Source organism: Dermacentor silvarum, chromosome 1 (assembly GCF_013339745.2).
Source record: "Dermacentor silvarum isolate Dsil-2018 chromosome 1, BIME_Dsil_1.4, whole genome shotgun sequence".
Taxonomy (NCBI): Eukaryota; Metazoa; Arthropoda; class Arachnida; order Ixodida; family Ixodidae; genus Dermacentor; species Dermacentor silvarum.
The window spans coordinates 301092948-301107593 of record NC_051154.1 but is presented as its reverse complement, the minus strand read 5'-3'; the positions used below and the strand labels follow the sequence as shown (position 1 = coordinate 301107593).

The window sequence follows — 14646 nt, the reverse complement described above, 5'->3', positions numbered from 1 at the left end:
TGTTTGATCACGTGGTGACGCGTCCATTGCTTGCCTCAACTGTCTCCGTTGCCTCCTTGTTTACAATAAAAGTGTATGACGCCGGCGCGGCTTAGAAAACCTCTGTTTTCGGAGATATCGTAGACGGTGACTAGGTGGACGACACGAAGCGTTAATCACAGTTTCAGAGAACATGCAAAAGCGCTTTCGGAGGTGATTAAGCTATGTCTAAACGGCGCAAGCAGCGTGTATGGTGCTTATTCTAAAAGCGGGGCTAAATATGTATTCCAAGCTATCCAAGCTTTCCGATTATGAATTCAGTCAGGATTAGTGCGTTTTGCTCTTTGTTCTTTATTCGGCAAACATTTTGAAGCAGTGGCTTGTCAGTTTCTGACTCAGTAAAGTTCCTTAGTGCAGCCACTATCTGATTATTTTCTGCCTAATCGCTCGCGGGTGTGCTCAGTTCCGATAAATTTGTTCTTGCTGCGCACAAGGCTTGAAACGTAGCTGTTTTGTTCATTGTAATACCTTGTAGCAAATATATATTACAGCTAGTAACTCGTTTACTCTTGTGGACCGTCACGAAATATTCAGCTTCGACCATTCGTGCGCCATTGGTGTAGTCTGTCATTTATTGTGCGTATACAGTGCGAATATATTCAAGTGTGCGCACATTCACTTATTCTTGATACGTCGGCGATAGAGTGGGCGTAAGTTTTCCTGCCATTTGGGACAGATGCCCTTGCAGGCGGTCGGGAAATGTGGTGTATGGGAGGCGACGTTCTTGGGTGTTTGCGACGGTGCAAGTCCCCCTGACAGGGGCTTGTCCCAGAGTGGGTGCCAGGCCCGTCTCCGCCGTTGCGCGCCTGGGATGGAGCCTCCCGTGAGTCGGGTTGCTTGAGAGTGCAGCCCTAAGTGGGTGGTAAACTCCATCTAAGGCTAAATACGACCGAGAGACCGATAGTTCACAAGTACCATGAGGGAAAGTTGAAACGTGCACGAAAGATAACGTGCACGAAACTTACTATGACAGGAAGCAGCGCTACTCCCTTTGTCATTGTTTAACGAGTGGTACTCACTCTTGCCGACGTTCTGGGGATGAAGCCCTTTCTTTGAAGGTTAGTGATACAAAGCTGGCGGATGAGCAAATTTCTGTATCCTCGAGGAAAGCCGTACATCTCGAAGTGCCGGTGACAGGTTCGGACAGTTGCAGCAGCGGTCCGCGAACTTGGCCACACAGATTCATTCCATTCCTTAACATGCCAGTCACTATTTTTGCAGCCAACTACTGCACATGTCTTCATTCCACATGATTCAATCTAGCCTGATAGGAGCACAGTGTGTTAGCGAAAACTCGTAGCATTTCCGACAGCTGATCGCACGGAAGTAAGGTAGAAGCAGTAATGATTTTGTATTCGTGCGCGATTGCTGAGGAGAGGTATGGCGCGCCGCCGTGAGTGCCATCTCGTTTCTCTAAAACAAACTGCTCCGCGAAAAGGGTCAATAGCGAGTGAAAGACTGTATTTATTTGTTTGCTCAAATGCAGCATGCAGACCACAAGGCTTTTTTTTTTTTCAGACATGTTGAGCTTCCTGTTTTAGTACGCACAAACTCATTTAGACTATTTGGATAAAGTTCCAAGTATCTCAGGAATAGAAATTTATTTTGAATTTTATTCGAAATTGAGAATTTCCAATTAGTTTCCACAGTCAATCTAAATGACGTGGCCTGTGCTGGTAGGTGTGAAATACATCTCAAGTGTATGTGTGTAGAGGCATTGTGCTAAAGTAAGTGGTGTATGTGGAAATACATTGGGCCCTCAAGATGGTTGTTCTTGTGGGTTGCCTGTATGGCCAAGGTTGCCACATTCATTATTGAAAACTGCGTGCAGACAACAGGAGTAACAGAGGACGAAACAAAGATGAGCATCTTTTATCTTCATTTTTGCACTTTTTATTATTGGGAATACGTAACATGCCAACTGACCAAAATGTTTGACCTTCTCTGTGTCACTGTGGGCTCTTGTGTTACCCTCAGAGATTACAAAAGGTGATAGTCATCAGCCAGAGTTTACTGTGAAATAGCGGCCCCTCCCTAACTTCTGTCCTTCACCACCCTTTGCCTTCCTCGCACCCATAAATTTCCTGCCCTCATCTGTCCATCTGATTCTCTGCTGCCCTCAACAGTGTTTCACTCTCCTTGGTCACGTACACATTGCTGTGATTGCCCATTATATGTCTGTTCAGTTCCATTTGACCCTTTTAATGTCAGAAAAATATGCGTTCATAGCCTTTCTGTGAAAAGCATGTGAGCGCATATGATATTGCCCTTTAGGTCAGGCACCTCTGCATTAGCTTCTGTACACCCATTACGACATTTAGTTTAATGATTGCGTAAGCCTGTGCATGCCGCTGTGACTTTGCCGGTAATGCCACCATGTAGAGTTTTGCTAGACATTCCTGTGGACTTCGCACAGAAAGTGAAACAAGCGTTACAGCGCCAAACATTCGGTAATCGGTGGACACGTAACTTTCCCTATGGAAACAAGCCTTCCTTTCACATAAATTTGGGCAATGAATCTGCATGCAGCTTAAAAACAAGTCATCCTGTCATCCACTGCAAATCATTGGTAAAAAAAAAATCCTACTTGCTTTGTATGTTTCCTCAGTAACTGCTTCTCCTGCATTGTGACCAGTTCCTGTGCTGTATAAATAAATTGCTTTACTTGGAAAGGAGATAGCAGTGTGGGGTCAGCTAAATATTTTTGATGGATTGACTGCAGTTAACAGAGGTGAAGCATCTAGTAGACAGCTGATATCTTGCCTTGATCTTTGCACCTTGTGTGCTCCACTAATCTTGGTGTGGTGTTGCAATACTTGATCGTAAGTGAATGTTTGAGATTTCCGAGTATTGAAAGTCTTGGTATTACTTACCAAAAGCTGTTCAATTCATATTAAAATTTGGAAATGCCCTGAAGCAGCAGCTTGACAAGTGCATGGGGAAGTATGATACTCTATGGCTGAAAGGAGAGTTACTGTTAGTAAGAACAAAAAAAAAAATTGAAAATCGACATTCATAGAGATGCATAGGGTAAGAAGCAGTTGATAACACTGTGGAGTTTGAAGCTGAATATGAACACCAGCTATTTCAGAGTTGAAAACACTTGTTATTTTGGATTGGGTTATGATTGAGTCCTTTTTAAAGGGACACTAAAGAGGAAATAATAAGTTAAGCTGTATTACTAAATTAAGCTTTGGTCATGGCAGATGAGCCACATTTAGCACGATGGAAGGCTTGGTAAGCCAGGAAAGGCAAAAACTGGGTGGCAACGTTGCTCTGAAGCTCCCGCACCAGCTTTCCTTGATGTCGTAAACTTTGACAGCATCCGCTCCAGTCTGGTTTATTGTTTATTGGAGAAGGACTACCTTGCATTCTGAAGGAACGAAAGGGAGGGGGGTCATAAACTGGTGTCAAAGACTGTGGCGCGTTAACAAAGGAGCTCGCGTCGACTAAACAACAACCACCACCATCGATCTTCGAGAACTTTCATGTGCCAAAACAGCCCGAATGAGAAAAAGTGCTCTGAAATTTCTCGTGTTATGCTGACATACCGGCGCCGCGACTTCGGTGTGAAAATTGAAGAAAAGGGAAGTTTGGCTTTCATTTTCTCCCCCCTAAACCAACCTTTTTCCATTGAATGAATGAAAATGGGGTTTTAAAAGGAACAGTTTGGCCAGTCCAAACTGACCTGAACTCATCAGTGTCCCTTCACCACTCCAGGCATTCTTTTCTGTGTTGTTTTCCTTGTGTCTTCTTTCTTTGTGTCCTTGTGGCAGTGGCACTGTTGAAGCACTCTCTCTGCATGGTTCTGTTTTTGTGCCCCTCCTTGTTGTATGTGTCGGTGGTGGCGGTGCTTTGTGTGTGTGTGCTGCTTCTGTGTCGTGACATTCCCCTGTGCTGTCCTTCCCTGAGCGTTGCAATGGCGGTGTTGGCAGTCTGTCTTCGGGCTGCTGTGTACCCAGAATGTTCACCGGACGGTCGGCCTCCAAGTACCCTGTGCTGCCCACATCGCTCGAGGATGAGGCGTACAACATGGCCCACCCCAACCGAGGCAAGTGTGTCATCTTCAACAACAGGGTGAGTGTGCGTTCGGTGGCCCTCCATCCTTTGAATGTTATTATATTTAACAATACTGTAACCCTTATGAAGATCATAACAGGAAGGACAAGACAAAGTTTCAAGAACTGAATGAAATCCATCAAAATCGCAAGAGCTATGGCACATCACTAGGACGTAGAACATCCGCGTAAATACACAACCGCAGCATGTCCAAATTCACCAACATCGTTCAATGCAACATCGTTTAGTAGATCATTCCACATATCATTTGCAGCGGAAAAATATGTGTTGCGAAATCTGTCGCTGTGACCTCTGTATGGCAGAATAACATAATTATGGTTTGTTTGCAGATTTATTTTACCTGGGTCTTGTAAGTATTTATACTTATCAATTTTAATTAGTCCTTCAAGTATTTGGAAAAGCATTTATCTAGTATTTTCTTCTACGTGTTGCTGAAAGGTCCAGACTACAAGACTAAATCTGTGTCACTGAGTTCGTCCTGTACAGTGCTCACGGATTGAAACGCGGCACTGCGAGTGCGTGGCCCCCGGTACACGCAGCACTGCTCATGGAAGTAAGGTGTTGCATTGTGGTATACTGCGAGGGTGAGAGCGTTTTGAGCGTAGGCTCACTGCTTTCGGTTGCCAATGAGCGGGATTGTGGTTCCTCGCAGTGCCAGCGGAGCACTGCAAGCCTGGTGCTACGCTTGAGTTCCGTCGGCAGTCGCTCAGTGGTGCAAACTGCCGATTTCTTGACATCGTCTGCTCGCGCACTCTTGTTACGCATGTCTTTTCGATGCGGCACATATGCTGTACAAGTAAGGCACTGTTATGTAAATCTGACTAAAAGATCGTCTGTACGAAGGAATAGCAAGCTTTATTTATGAATGTAAACTTCTAGGAACGAAAAAGGAAAGAAGACGCAGTCGCAGACACATTTGCCTGAAGTACGGAGTAATGGTATTTTGCCGGCTCTCCTCACGTGGCCACGACGGCAGCCATCCTGCGTGGCAAACTGCCGTACAGGCTGGTGGCAAAGGTAGAGCATGCTGCCAGCCTCTGCCATTCTGCGTATACTGCTGAGCGACTGCCATCGGCACACAAGTGCGCTCCAGCGTGCTAGGCTTGCAGCACCCTGCTGGCGCAGCGTGGAATCACATTCCAGCTCAGTGGCAACCGGAAGAAGTAAGCCTACGCTGAAAACGCTCTCACCCTCGCCTTATACCACAATGCAACACCTTGCTTCCACGGGCGGCACTGCATGTACCAGTAGCCACGCGCTTGCAGTATCGCGTTTCAATCCGGGAGCACTGTACCGCGAACAAATAAACCTTTGCGACAGGAGAAGCATTGCACATCTATTCGCTCACTTTAAGTAACAAACTTTCCAGCTCATGCTGAGCTGCAAGTAATTTGTAGGTTGAGCATTAGGGCCTTGCACATGAATGTTTCGCATAGCCTGAATGCCACTTTATCAGTCATGGTGGTTCAATGGTGTTGGGCTTCTGAGGAGGATGTTGTGGGTTTGGTTCCTAGCTGTGGCAGATGCATTCTGATGGGAGTGGATGGAAACGGTCATTAACTGTTCTTAATGTGCACCTTAAAGAACCACAGGTGGTCAAAATTAAACTGGAGATCTCCACTATACAGCATCCCTCATAGCCTATTGTTCAGCTTCAGAAAAATTAAAAAAAACCCACAATTGAACAAAAAATTGTTAATGCAACCTAAAGAAAAATGTAAAGGGGGGGGGGGGAGAGGTTGTAAATGAATAAGACTGGTTAACGCATATGGTGTGAGAAATTAACTGGAGCATGTTGGCTGATTTTTTATTTATTTGTCCCCCGCATAATTAGCTAATTATTTGAGGCAAGTTACACGAACCTTTACTCATTCTTGTAAGGGCATAAAATTTGTGAAGGCCTAACATGTTTAGAAAGGCCTGATGTTATTTTCAGCAAGTCCCCTTGTGCAGTTCTCTTTTGTGGGCTTTATATGAACCCTACCAAGCTTGTGCATGTATTGAAGCACCACCGAGTTTGCTTCAAGAAGGCAAGCTGATGTGCTAGTTGTAGAGTGTAGACATACAGGCCACAGCATTTAATGATTGCTAGTCAGCCCATGTCAACAAGATTTTGTTAAAACAGGACACTTGTAAAAAAAAAAGAAAGAGGTTTTGTTTGTGTCTGTATTATTCAAATGCACTGCTTTATCAATGCTATGAATAATAACTAGCCCCCAGTAACAACTTTGTTCTAAAGCCGGACATTGCTATGGCTGCAACAGCAGGTGCGCATTAAAAACTGATTGCTACATTGTTATTCAACAGCTTCATTCCAAACGCAGCTGATAGCACCCATGTTATTCAACAGCTTCATTCGAAAGGCAGCTGATAGCACCCATGTTATTCAACAGCTTCATACCGAAGGCATTGGATAGCGACTATGTCATTTAGCGGCTTCATACCAAAGGCAGCAGATAGCAGCTGTTTTGTTCATTTCGTTGATGCCAACATGCAATACCATATCATGGAAAACACACATGAAAATCATTCACTCTGTGGACACGAGCAGCTGGAGACATCTTTTTTTCTTTTCTTTTTTTTTTTAAATTAGTACTGTTATATTTGCATTTGTTGTAAGCCCAAAACAGATCGTAACAGCTTACTTGTGGAAAACAACTGCAGACTTGAAAGTTTGTGTCATTAGTAATGTTTAAATTAGAAGTAATCCAAGAAAAAGTCACAGTGACTTGTTTAAGAGGTGATGATGGGCTAAATAGGTTACCTTGGTTTCACCATACTCTAGAAAAAACTACTAGATATATCAGTCCGAAATTTTGTATGCTGAATGAGGATGCCGTTTAGAGTTTTAGATGTCAATGTATTTTTCTCAAAATATTGCAGCATGACCATTTAAATTGGCAGGTATATTCTACATATTACTGTATCAAACGGAACATTTAAAAAAATTGTTTCTTCTAGTACCGCACAAACAAAAAACATTGTCACACTCGTAGTTACCTATTATTATTGAAAAGAGCTTCAGGATTTAAATTTTTTCACCAATAAAGAATGTCATAATATTCTGTGTTGCAATTGTTAGCAATACAATGTACTGCTATATGTAAACTAAACGTTCCACTATAATCTGGGGAGTAGCTTTCTAGAAACGGTACATTGGTGTATGGCTTCAAGGTACTGGTGTACCTTGAAGCCATAGAATTTGTCGCTTGCTCGAGTCCTCAAGCTTGTACTCATAGAATCCATTATGTCATAGACATCAGTGGAATATGTGGAGTTACTCTCCAGTTTCTTTATGTTTGTCAGGACCAGGTGCATGAAATGATGCAAGAAGTGCATGTAGGCACTCTGGAAGAGAGATATCATCCTCCTCTGAGAGCTCATTCTCCTGCTTGGAGGTGAACTTCCAAATTAGGGGATTTGTTTCATCCTCTCCATGTGACAAAAAGTAAACACGAACAGCCTTTCAATTTTTTTATTAGCCGGTCAAGAGTAGGGAAGAGCAGCAGCCAGTGAATTGGAAGGTGCCTCAGAAGACTGCTGTACTCTTCCTCGTCTATGAGCTTTCAGCTCATAGACGAGGAAGGCTTTTGAGTTCTACCTTCTTTGCTGGTGAGGAAAACTCATTGTAGACTTAAATGACAGGGCCTTCCACATCGTATGCTAGAAGCCTGCACGAGAACTTGGCAATGTTGTGCAAGACGTGACAGTTGCAGTTGGCCTGGATTAAACGAGGGTTAGACACCTTCAGGTTCTCGAAAACCGAGTGATGTACCATAATTAACCAATACATTGTCAGCAGAATATGCAGAAACGTCTTCGATGCACAGGGAGTTCTTTACCAGCACAGACTTCAGCCAGCTGGAAATGCCAGCTGGCTGAAGTTTGTCAACTCATGTCAACTGTTTCGTCATGGTCAGAATAAAAATCAAGAAGTCCCTCCGATACACCACGTTCTTTTGAAAAATATCTCAGCAAGACAGGAAAACATTTGATGTTTTTGTTTGAAGTGTCGGTAGCAATGGAAGAGGCTTTGTAGCCATGGAGGTCACCTAAGTGCACTTTGATGGAATGTGGAGCTACCACATTCTCCACAATGCATTTGCACTTCTTGCGGCCACAGTGTAACTTACTGCTGAGTTTCGAGTCTGCGAAGACCTTGCTTGCCAGTTTCAGACTGCAGTCTGTGGATAGGTAGCTGTGGTGGTGAACAACTCCATGGTATGCAAAGTTAGCTTCTGCAGCTGTAGTCAACTTCTCTTCAGGGGAATGCCTCGGAACAAAAAACTTCCTGATACTTTGAGTCCTGTCTCTGACATGAACGGATCCCTTGTGCTTGCTTGTTTGCAAGTGCCTCCTGATGACCCCATTGCCTTCGCTTTTCACTGAGCATTCTGATGGGCACATGTTGCATCTTGCCATTCCAGCACTTTCTCCTTGGGATAACCACTGCTTGAACGCTGTTGTCTGCCGACCACGCGTTGTTGAATGTACAAACTTGTTTAGCTTTTTTGGATGTCCCTCCAAAGGAGTTGCTGAGTGCGTTGTCACTTTCCAAACCATCACCGATGCCAGCTCTTTTTCGTTTCGCTGACTAGACATCCCTGTACCGTACTTTTCACAATATACAGACTGAACGGTAGCACAGCTCAGCAGCCGCACGTATGAAGTGATGGAGTCGTCACCGCAGTTGTCACCGTGCAAATGAAAAAATGCCTGCTAGAGTATTGTCGCAGCGGGTGCTGCATGATCATCATCAACACCCGTTCCAGAACGTTAGGGCCATGAGTGGGCATGGGATGGCGCTCTTTGATGGAATGTGGAGCGAGCACATTCTCCATAATCTCGGGGTTTAGCCACTGCTTGAACCCTGCATCCATCAGTTGCGGCGTGCCATTCCATGCCGTAGGTACTTGGGCTAGGCGCCACGGCCTGCCCAATGCTTCCGCGGTACACCCAGCGGCCCCAGCGCGTTTGTTGTAAGAGCTGTGAGCGGGCTGAAAGTAGGAGTCCCTTTCGTCGCCTCACATTATGAGCTGCGAAACTATTCTGACCTCAATCCGGGGCATATTGCTGTCCCAACATGGGCAAGTCGGGACTCGGGACTCCACAAAATCCGGGATGGTTGCTAATCCTAGCAAGGATTAAAATGGCTCCAGCAAAATGCCCAAATTTTTTTCCTTCTTTCCATCATCCCCAAAGCCTTTCTACCGTTTTTTTTTTTTTTATTTCTTGCACTCTGAGGAGTAGTAGAACTCTGCTCTTTGAGCCCGTTCCTCATCGGTGCAGGTGAGTGCGATCACACAGAAAGCACCTGTTATGATGCCAGGTACACTCAGAACATCACTTGTGCTGTGTTGTCATCGTTGTCCACTTTGCATGTGCTTTTGGCATTGTGAGAGCTTCCTCTCTTTCACACCAAGCAGACGGCCACTCATCATTATGTCATTTGCTCCTCAAGAGCTGCTTGTATGCGCTATTGCTGCAGTGGCTCGCCGGTTCGTTCAATCAGTGTTCATGCCATTTCACTGTGCGGTGCCTCTCGCCTTCAACGACAACACAATAGCCGGCAGACCCAGAGATTGACCACAGGCATGTTGGGGCACAACAACGTGAAGAAATGTGTGGGTAAAATTGGGTAAACATCAACGAAACAGTCACATGGATGCAGTGCCCTAGAGCAGCCCGCTCATTATGAGAAATTGCAGTGAAAACTGAACACATCATAAGCTAAACATATTTTGCATATCAAGTCATGTTTTTCAATGAAATGAACCAGCCAGTACTGTGCAACTAAGATGACATGTAAATGCAAACTGTCTCTTTTTAAATACCAGATTGTGCAGCTTTGGCGCCACTTTTAAATGGTTTAGGCGCTCACTGTTGCACTGTCTTGTTCCTTGAGGTGTGTATAATTTTTTGGTGTTAGAACCCAAGAAATCAAACTTCTTGTAGCTTTGCCTTACCATGCCCCCTTGAATCACCTGCCAGCAATGTATACAATTTGTTAGACAGATCACTTACTATTCATGTGGTGATCTTAAATTATAGTGTCTCCATTTTATTTATTTTTTTGGTTACGTACCTGCCAATTCTCCCAAATTTTTCATCAGGTTTACAAATTTGAACACATTCTATGATTTTATGAATTTTGTGTTGAATTTTATGAAAAATAAATTCTGTTCGTGAAATTTTTTTAGAGCTCTTGGAAGATACCGGGGCGATGCAAAATTACAAAAGAAAATACACTGAAAAAAATTGTGGTGTTACATGCACCATATAAGCCAGAGAGTACTTGCATCGAGCAAGCTTATTCAGAAAAACTGCTTAAGCAGGCAAAATCGGTAATGGCTGAGTCACTCGAAAAGTCACCATGATGGGAAAATGTGTTGCCTGTCAGTATCTCCTCTTGGAAGTTCACTGTTGTTTATGTGCTGCATTTCTATCGTGCAATCTCTCTCCCCCCCCCCCCCCCCCTCTGTGTTTTGTGTTCACTGGATCTTTACAAGTTTTATGTTCACAGGTTGGCAGGTGAACTAATTGTCCCAGAGAGCTAAAAATTGGGTGCCATTTCTCAACATAATCACCCTGTGCAGAAGCATAGTTGGTTGTTGATTTTATTTCAGAGCAGCTTTATGCAGTAATTTGCTTGCTAACTGGCTTGCAGCTCCAATAACCCATATTTGCATTTCTTGCTTTGTCTGTTTATAAAGCAAGATTCAAGCATACCATTTGAAGTTAAAGCGACTCTGAAATGACTTTGACGCGATTTTGTACTAGCGTAGTGAGTCGTTAGGTTAAGTCCTGATCATTAAGTGAGGCATTTAAGTGCACTGCAGAAAGCATGCAATTTATTATGAGCTTTTAAAAATGTGCATCGCTATCAATCGCTATGGCGCCACTCCACCGGGTTTTCAGCCGCCCCCTTACAATTGACATAGCGCAATTGACAGCAGTTGGGCGAGCTATCCAATTGGCTACCCAGGTTGCATCATCATTTTTTCCAACTTTATGGTGAACAAATGTTGTTCGTAATAGTTGGAATGTTGGTTAATTTCTTTCTATAAAAAAAGTAACGGAAAGAGAAAACACTATGAAAGTTTATCACTCAAGCACTTCCAGCACACAGCAAGTGTCGTCTGCTTGTGTTACAATGTGCTCTGTGTTGACACGAGCTGCACGGTCAGTGTTGGTCTTAAGCTTTCTTTTGGCGAGCACTATGGATCGCCCTTGTTACAATGTGGGTTGCAAATCTAGTGATCGACGACATGTCAAGCTGCGAAATTGTGTCCCTCTGCAAGGCAACATACGAGCGGAGTGACTGCAGCATATTGGGCTGTCGGTATCCAGTAGGCGCCAGCATCTACGCATTTGTGGCGATCACTTTACGCTGAAATATTACTAGCACAATAGAGTGTTTTAGCATGTCGGGCATTCCGGCAAACGCAGGTGGACTGGGCGTTTTACCAGATGAACAAAGGCACAAATGTGAGCTCTCAGCCTGTAGGGTGTAGCCACCTGGCAGAACAGTGCCCAACCAAAAACAGACCTCATATAGCAGTAACCAAGTGTATTATACTTTGCTGCCGGTGTAAATTTTTGGCAGCAAGGTTATCTTGAACACGTCTTTTAAATAGTTGAAATGTTTTGCACTTGGCTACAGTAATATTAGCTCTGTGTTTGGCTGGTTAAGCTTAGCACCACCAGGTGGCTGCACCGTGCAGGCTGCTCACGTTTACGCTAAAGGCCCTTCATTACAGTGGTAGTAATATTAAGGGCAGTTTACACCTCCGCCCATTCATCAAAATACCAAGTTCTCCTGAGTTTACCGGAATACCGGGCATACTTAGCGCTGCGAACAGAATGCTCGCAACGCACGCTGCTTGGATATCTCTCATTGGGATTGACGGCCAGGTAGCTAGGGAAGAGGTTGGAGAGGCTTCGCTTGCGGGCTCCAAGACCGGAAGTAGACGACATGACACTGAGCCAGTGAAGGCGAAGCTTAGCCTCGATCACTCAGCGAACGAGTTGAGAAAAAGCATGGCTGGGAAGGGGGGTAACTTGCAATTGTCCATAGCTCTCTTAATATCAGACGCTTCACCTAAATTGTGGCGTGAATTTTTTACTATAGCTGTACCCTAAACGTCTACAAAATTTATCCAAACCGTTGCAGCCACCCTCTTAAGTATCTATTTATTGGTACCTATTTATTTTGTTTATTAGCTATTCAGTCTTCATTAAATAAACAGCCAATTACTAGTACCTTATTTATTTTGTATTTATTTTGTACCTATTGGCTGACAGTGGAAGAAATCGTGTTCCCAGGCCTACCATGCAAAACCTTTGCATCGAACTCTTCCCTGGGAGAAAACACTGCTTGCACGCATGATGCCACTGTTCTTGACGCTTTGTTATGCATCAAATTGTCTTCTTTAAGTCCTCATATGCATTTTTGGTCGGCTTTACTTTGCAGCACTTTGAACCCCATACGAAGCTGAGTGAACGGAGGGGCACGGACTTGGATGCTGAGAATCTCTACTACCGCTTCCGCGAGTTGGGTTTCGAGCCAGTCATCAATGCCAACATGACACGCAAAGACATGTTGGATGAATTGGACAGACGTAAGCTTTCTTGCTGACCTGGATTTTATTATAGTGAACAAGTGGCTACCAGGCTATCAAAATGAAAAAAAAAAAGCATGTTGAATTTGTGTTGCCATGATTTTAGATGCCTGGGACAGTTTGCACGAAGCATTTTGTCTTTTCGTAAATTTACACATGATTGAGAGGTGTCGTGCAAGTGACAGTAAATTCTTGCATAGTAAGTTGTCCAGGGACAGACATGAATTTTTTCATACAGGTGTAACTTGTTTGGTCACTTGATAATACATTGTGTAGCAACTTCTCACCAAATGGACTGTGATTGAGCTTGCACCGTGTTGCTGCAGTTGTTAAAGCAGTATTCATACAGGGGAGAAATCCCTTGCTTCACAGCTGAGAGTTGTGGATTCTTGGTGTCTCACAGGAGACCAACCACTGCGCGTACGAGCTTAGCGAGTCACAGGGGCCGCATCAGCCGTCGCCTCCAGCACCGCTCGCGCGCGAGCTCAGAGGCCACAAGGGGCTACTGAGCGACGCGTGCAAAAACACAGTAAAGTCCTGAGTTGACGGAAACCGTTTACTGAAACCGTCGGCACCAGCACTGCAGAAACACCCGTGCGGCGGGGAGCCAAAGGGGTCCCGCACCAGGGCGAAAATAGAATAACAGCCGCCTATAGCACGTCGCGGCGAGAGCACAGGCTCAAGCTGGGACACGCCGCTAGGAAAAGTCCCGGCGGCTATGCTACTTGCTCTGGCGATAACCAATGGGTCAATTTGCGAGAGCACGGGCAATATCCTTTGGCTTAGGCTTTCCAAGTGCGGCTCGGTGGGGTACGACCTCGCGCGAGCACTAATGGCACCGCTCGTCGGCTTAGCATCGGGAAAAGGATCAGCACAAAGTACGCGCTTCCCGCACGGGCAAAGGCACCGTGCGCGAGCTCCCGTCCTAGTCACAAAGGTGTCGGTGGACGAGAGGAAAGCATGAACGTACCGTGCGCTGGTCCCGGAGAGAAGTCAGAAGCACGCTCTGCCGCTAGCAGCCGAAACGCGGCCGCCTTGTGACGTCCGCCTTCAGCGCAACCCACCGCGTGCGCAGCGCCACCCCGGGAACCGGTTACGCGGAGGACGGGGAAAAACCGGGATGGCAGGAAAAGGTAAAACCCGCACAATGGCGCCAGCGAAACCCTCAATCCCCACATCCTCCTCTCCTTAAATGCCCCCCTACCAGCCTGGCGAAACAGCTAGTAGGGGCTTATGCACCAAAGACAATTGAGTCTTTCATGCACAAGCTAAATGCTAACCTCAGCCCAGCAAGTACTCTTAACACACTGCGTTCCGACATATAAAGCACTTTCATGCACTATAATAATAGTAATTATATACAAGGATCGTGGGGAAAAAAAAGCTACGCTCTATAATACAGCAAAAATATAAATGCCGCGAAAGGGGGAAGAAATATTAACAAAAATAGTCGGCCGCTGGTGCGGGACAGTGTACAAGGTGAGAAGGGGAAACGGCGCGTAAAGTTCTGTGGCTAGGGGCAGTGGCTAAAGACGTAGGGGTCTCGAGGGCAGTCTTGATTGCAGGAACGGGCTCACCGTTGGTAGATCGGAGTTTTTGCTGTCGTGGTGGTGGCGGTCCCGAACTCCAGCCGGATGGGGCAGGACACTGCCGAGTCAGCTGGCCACGCCGCCGGAGCCAAGATGAAAGGGGCAGCCACAAGCGTGGCTGCAAGGCGTTTGCACGGTGGCGGCGCCTGCAGAGAGCCGGGCTCTCGATCTGACGTCAGAGGGTCAGTGACCCCGTCCACCTTCAGTGTCCACGATGATCCGATGCAGCAGTTGGTGCGATTTCTGGTTGCTTCGAAGAGCAACAGGCACCACGCACGCACGCGCACACACACACGCACGCGCACACACTCCTTGCG

The 14646-nt window shown here is 45.5% G+C and overlaps 1 protein-coding gene across 1 annotated transcript in view; it reads left to right on the top strand.

Annotated features, from left to right (window-relative positions):
* Positions 1-3906: 3906 nt before the first annotated feature.
* Positions 3907-14646, top strand: part of LOC119437252 (caspase) — a 51281-nt gene continuing 40541 nt past the window's right edge. Inside the window, exons 1-2 of the mRNA XM_037704291.2 lie at positions 3907-4116; positions 12593-12740. Coding sequence (XP_037560219.1) covers positions 4003-4116; positions 12593-12740 — 262 coding nt within the window. The 5' untranslated portion in view covers positions 3907-4002. The remainder of the gene's footprint in view (positions 4117-12592; positions 12741-14646) is intronic.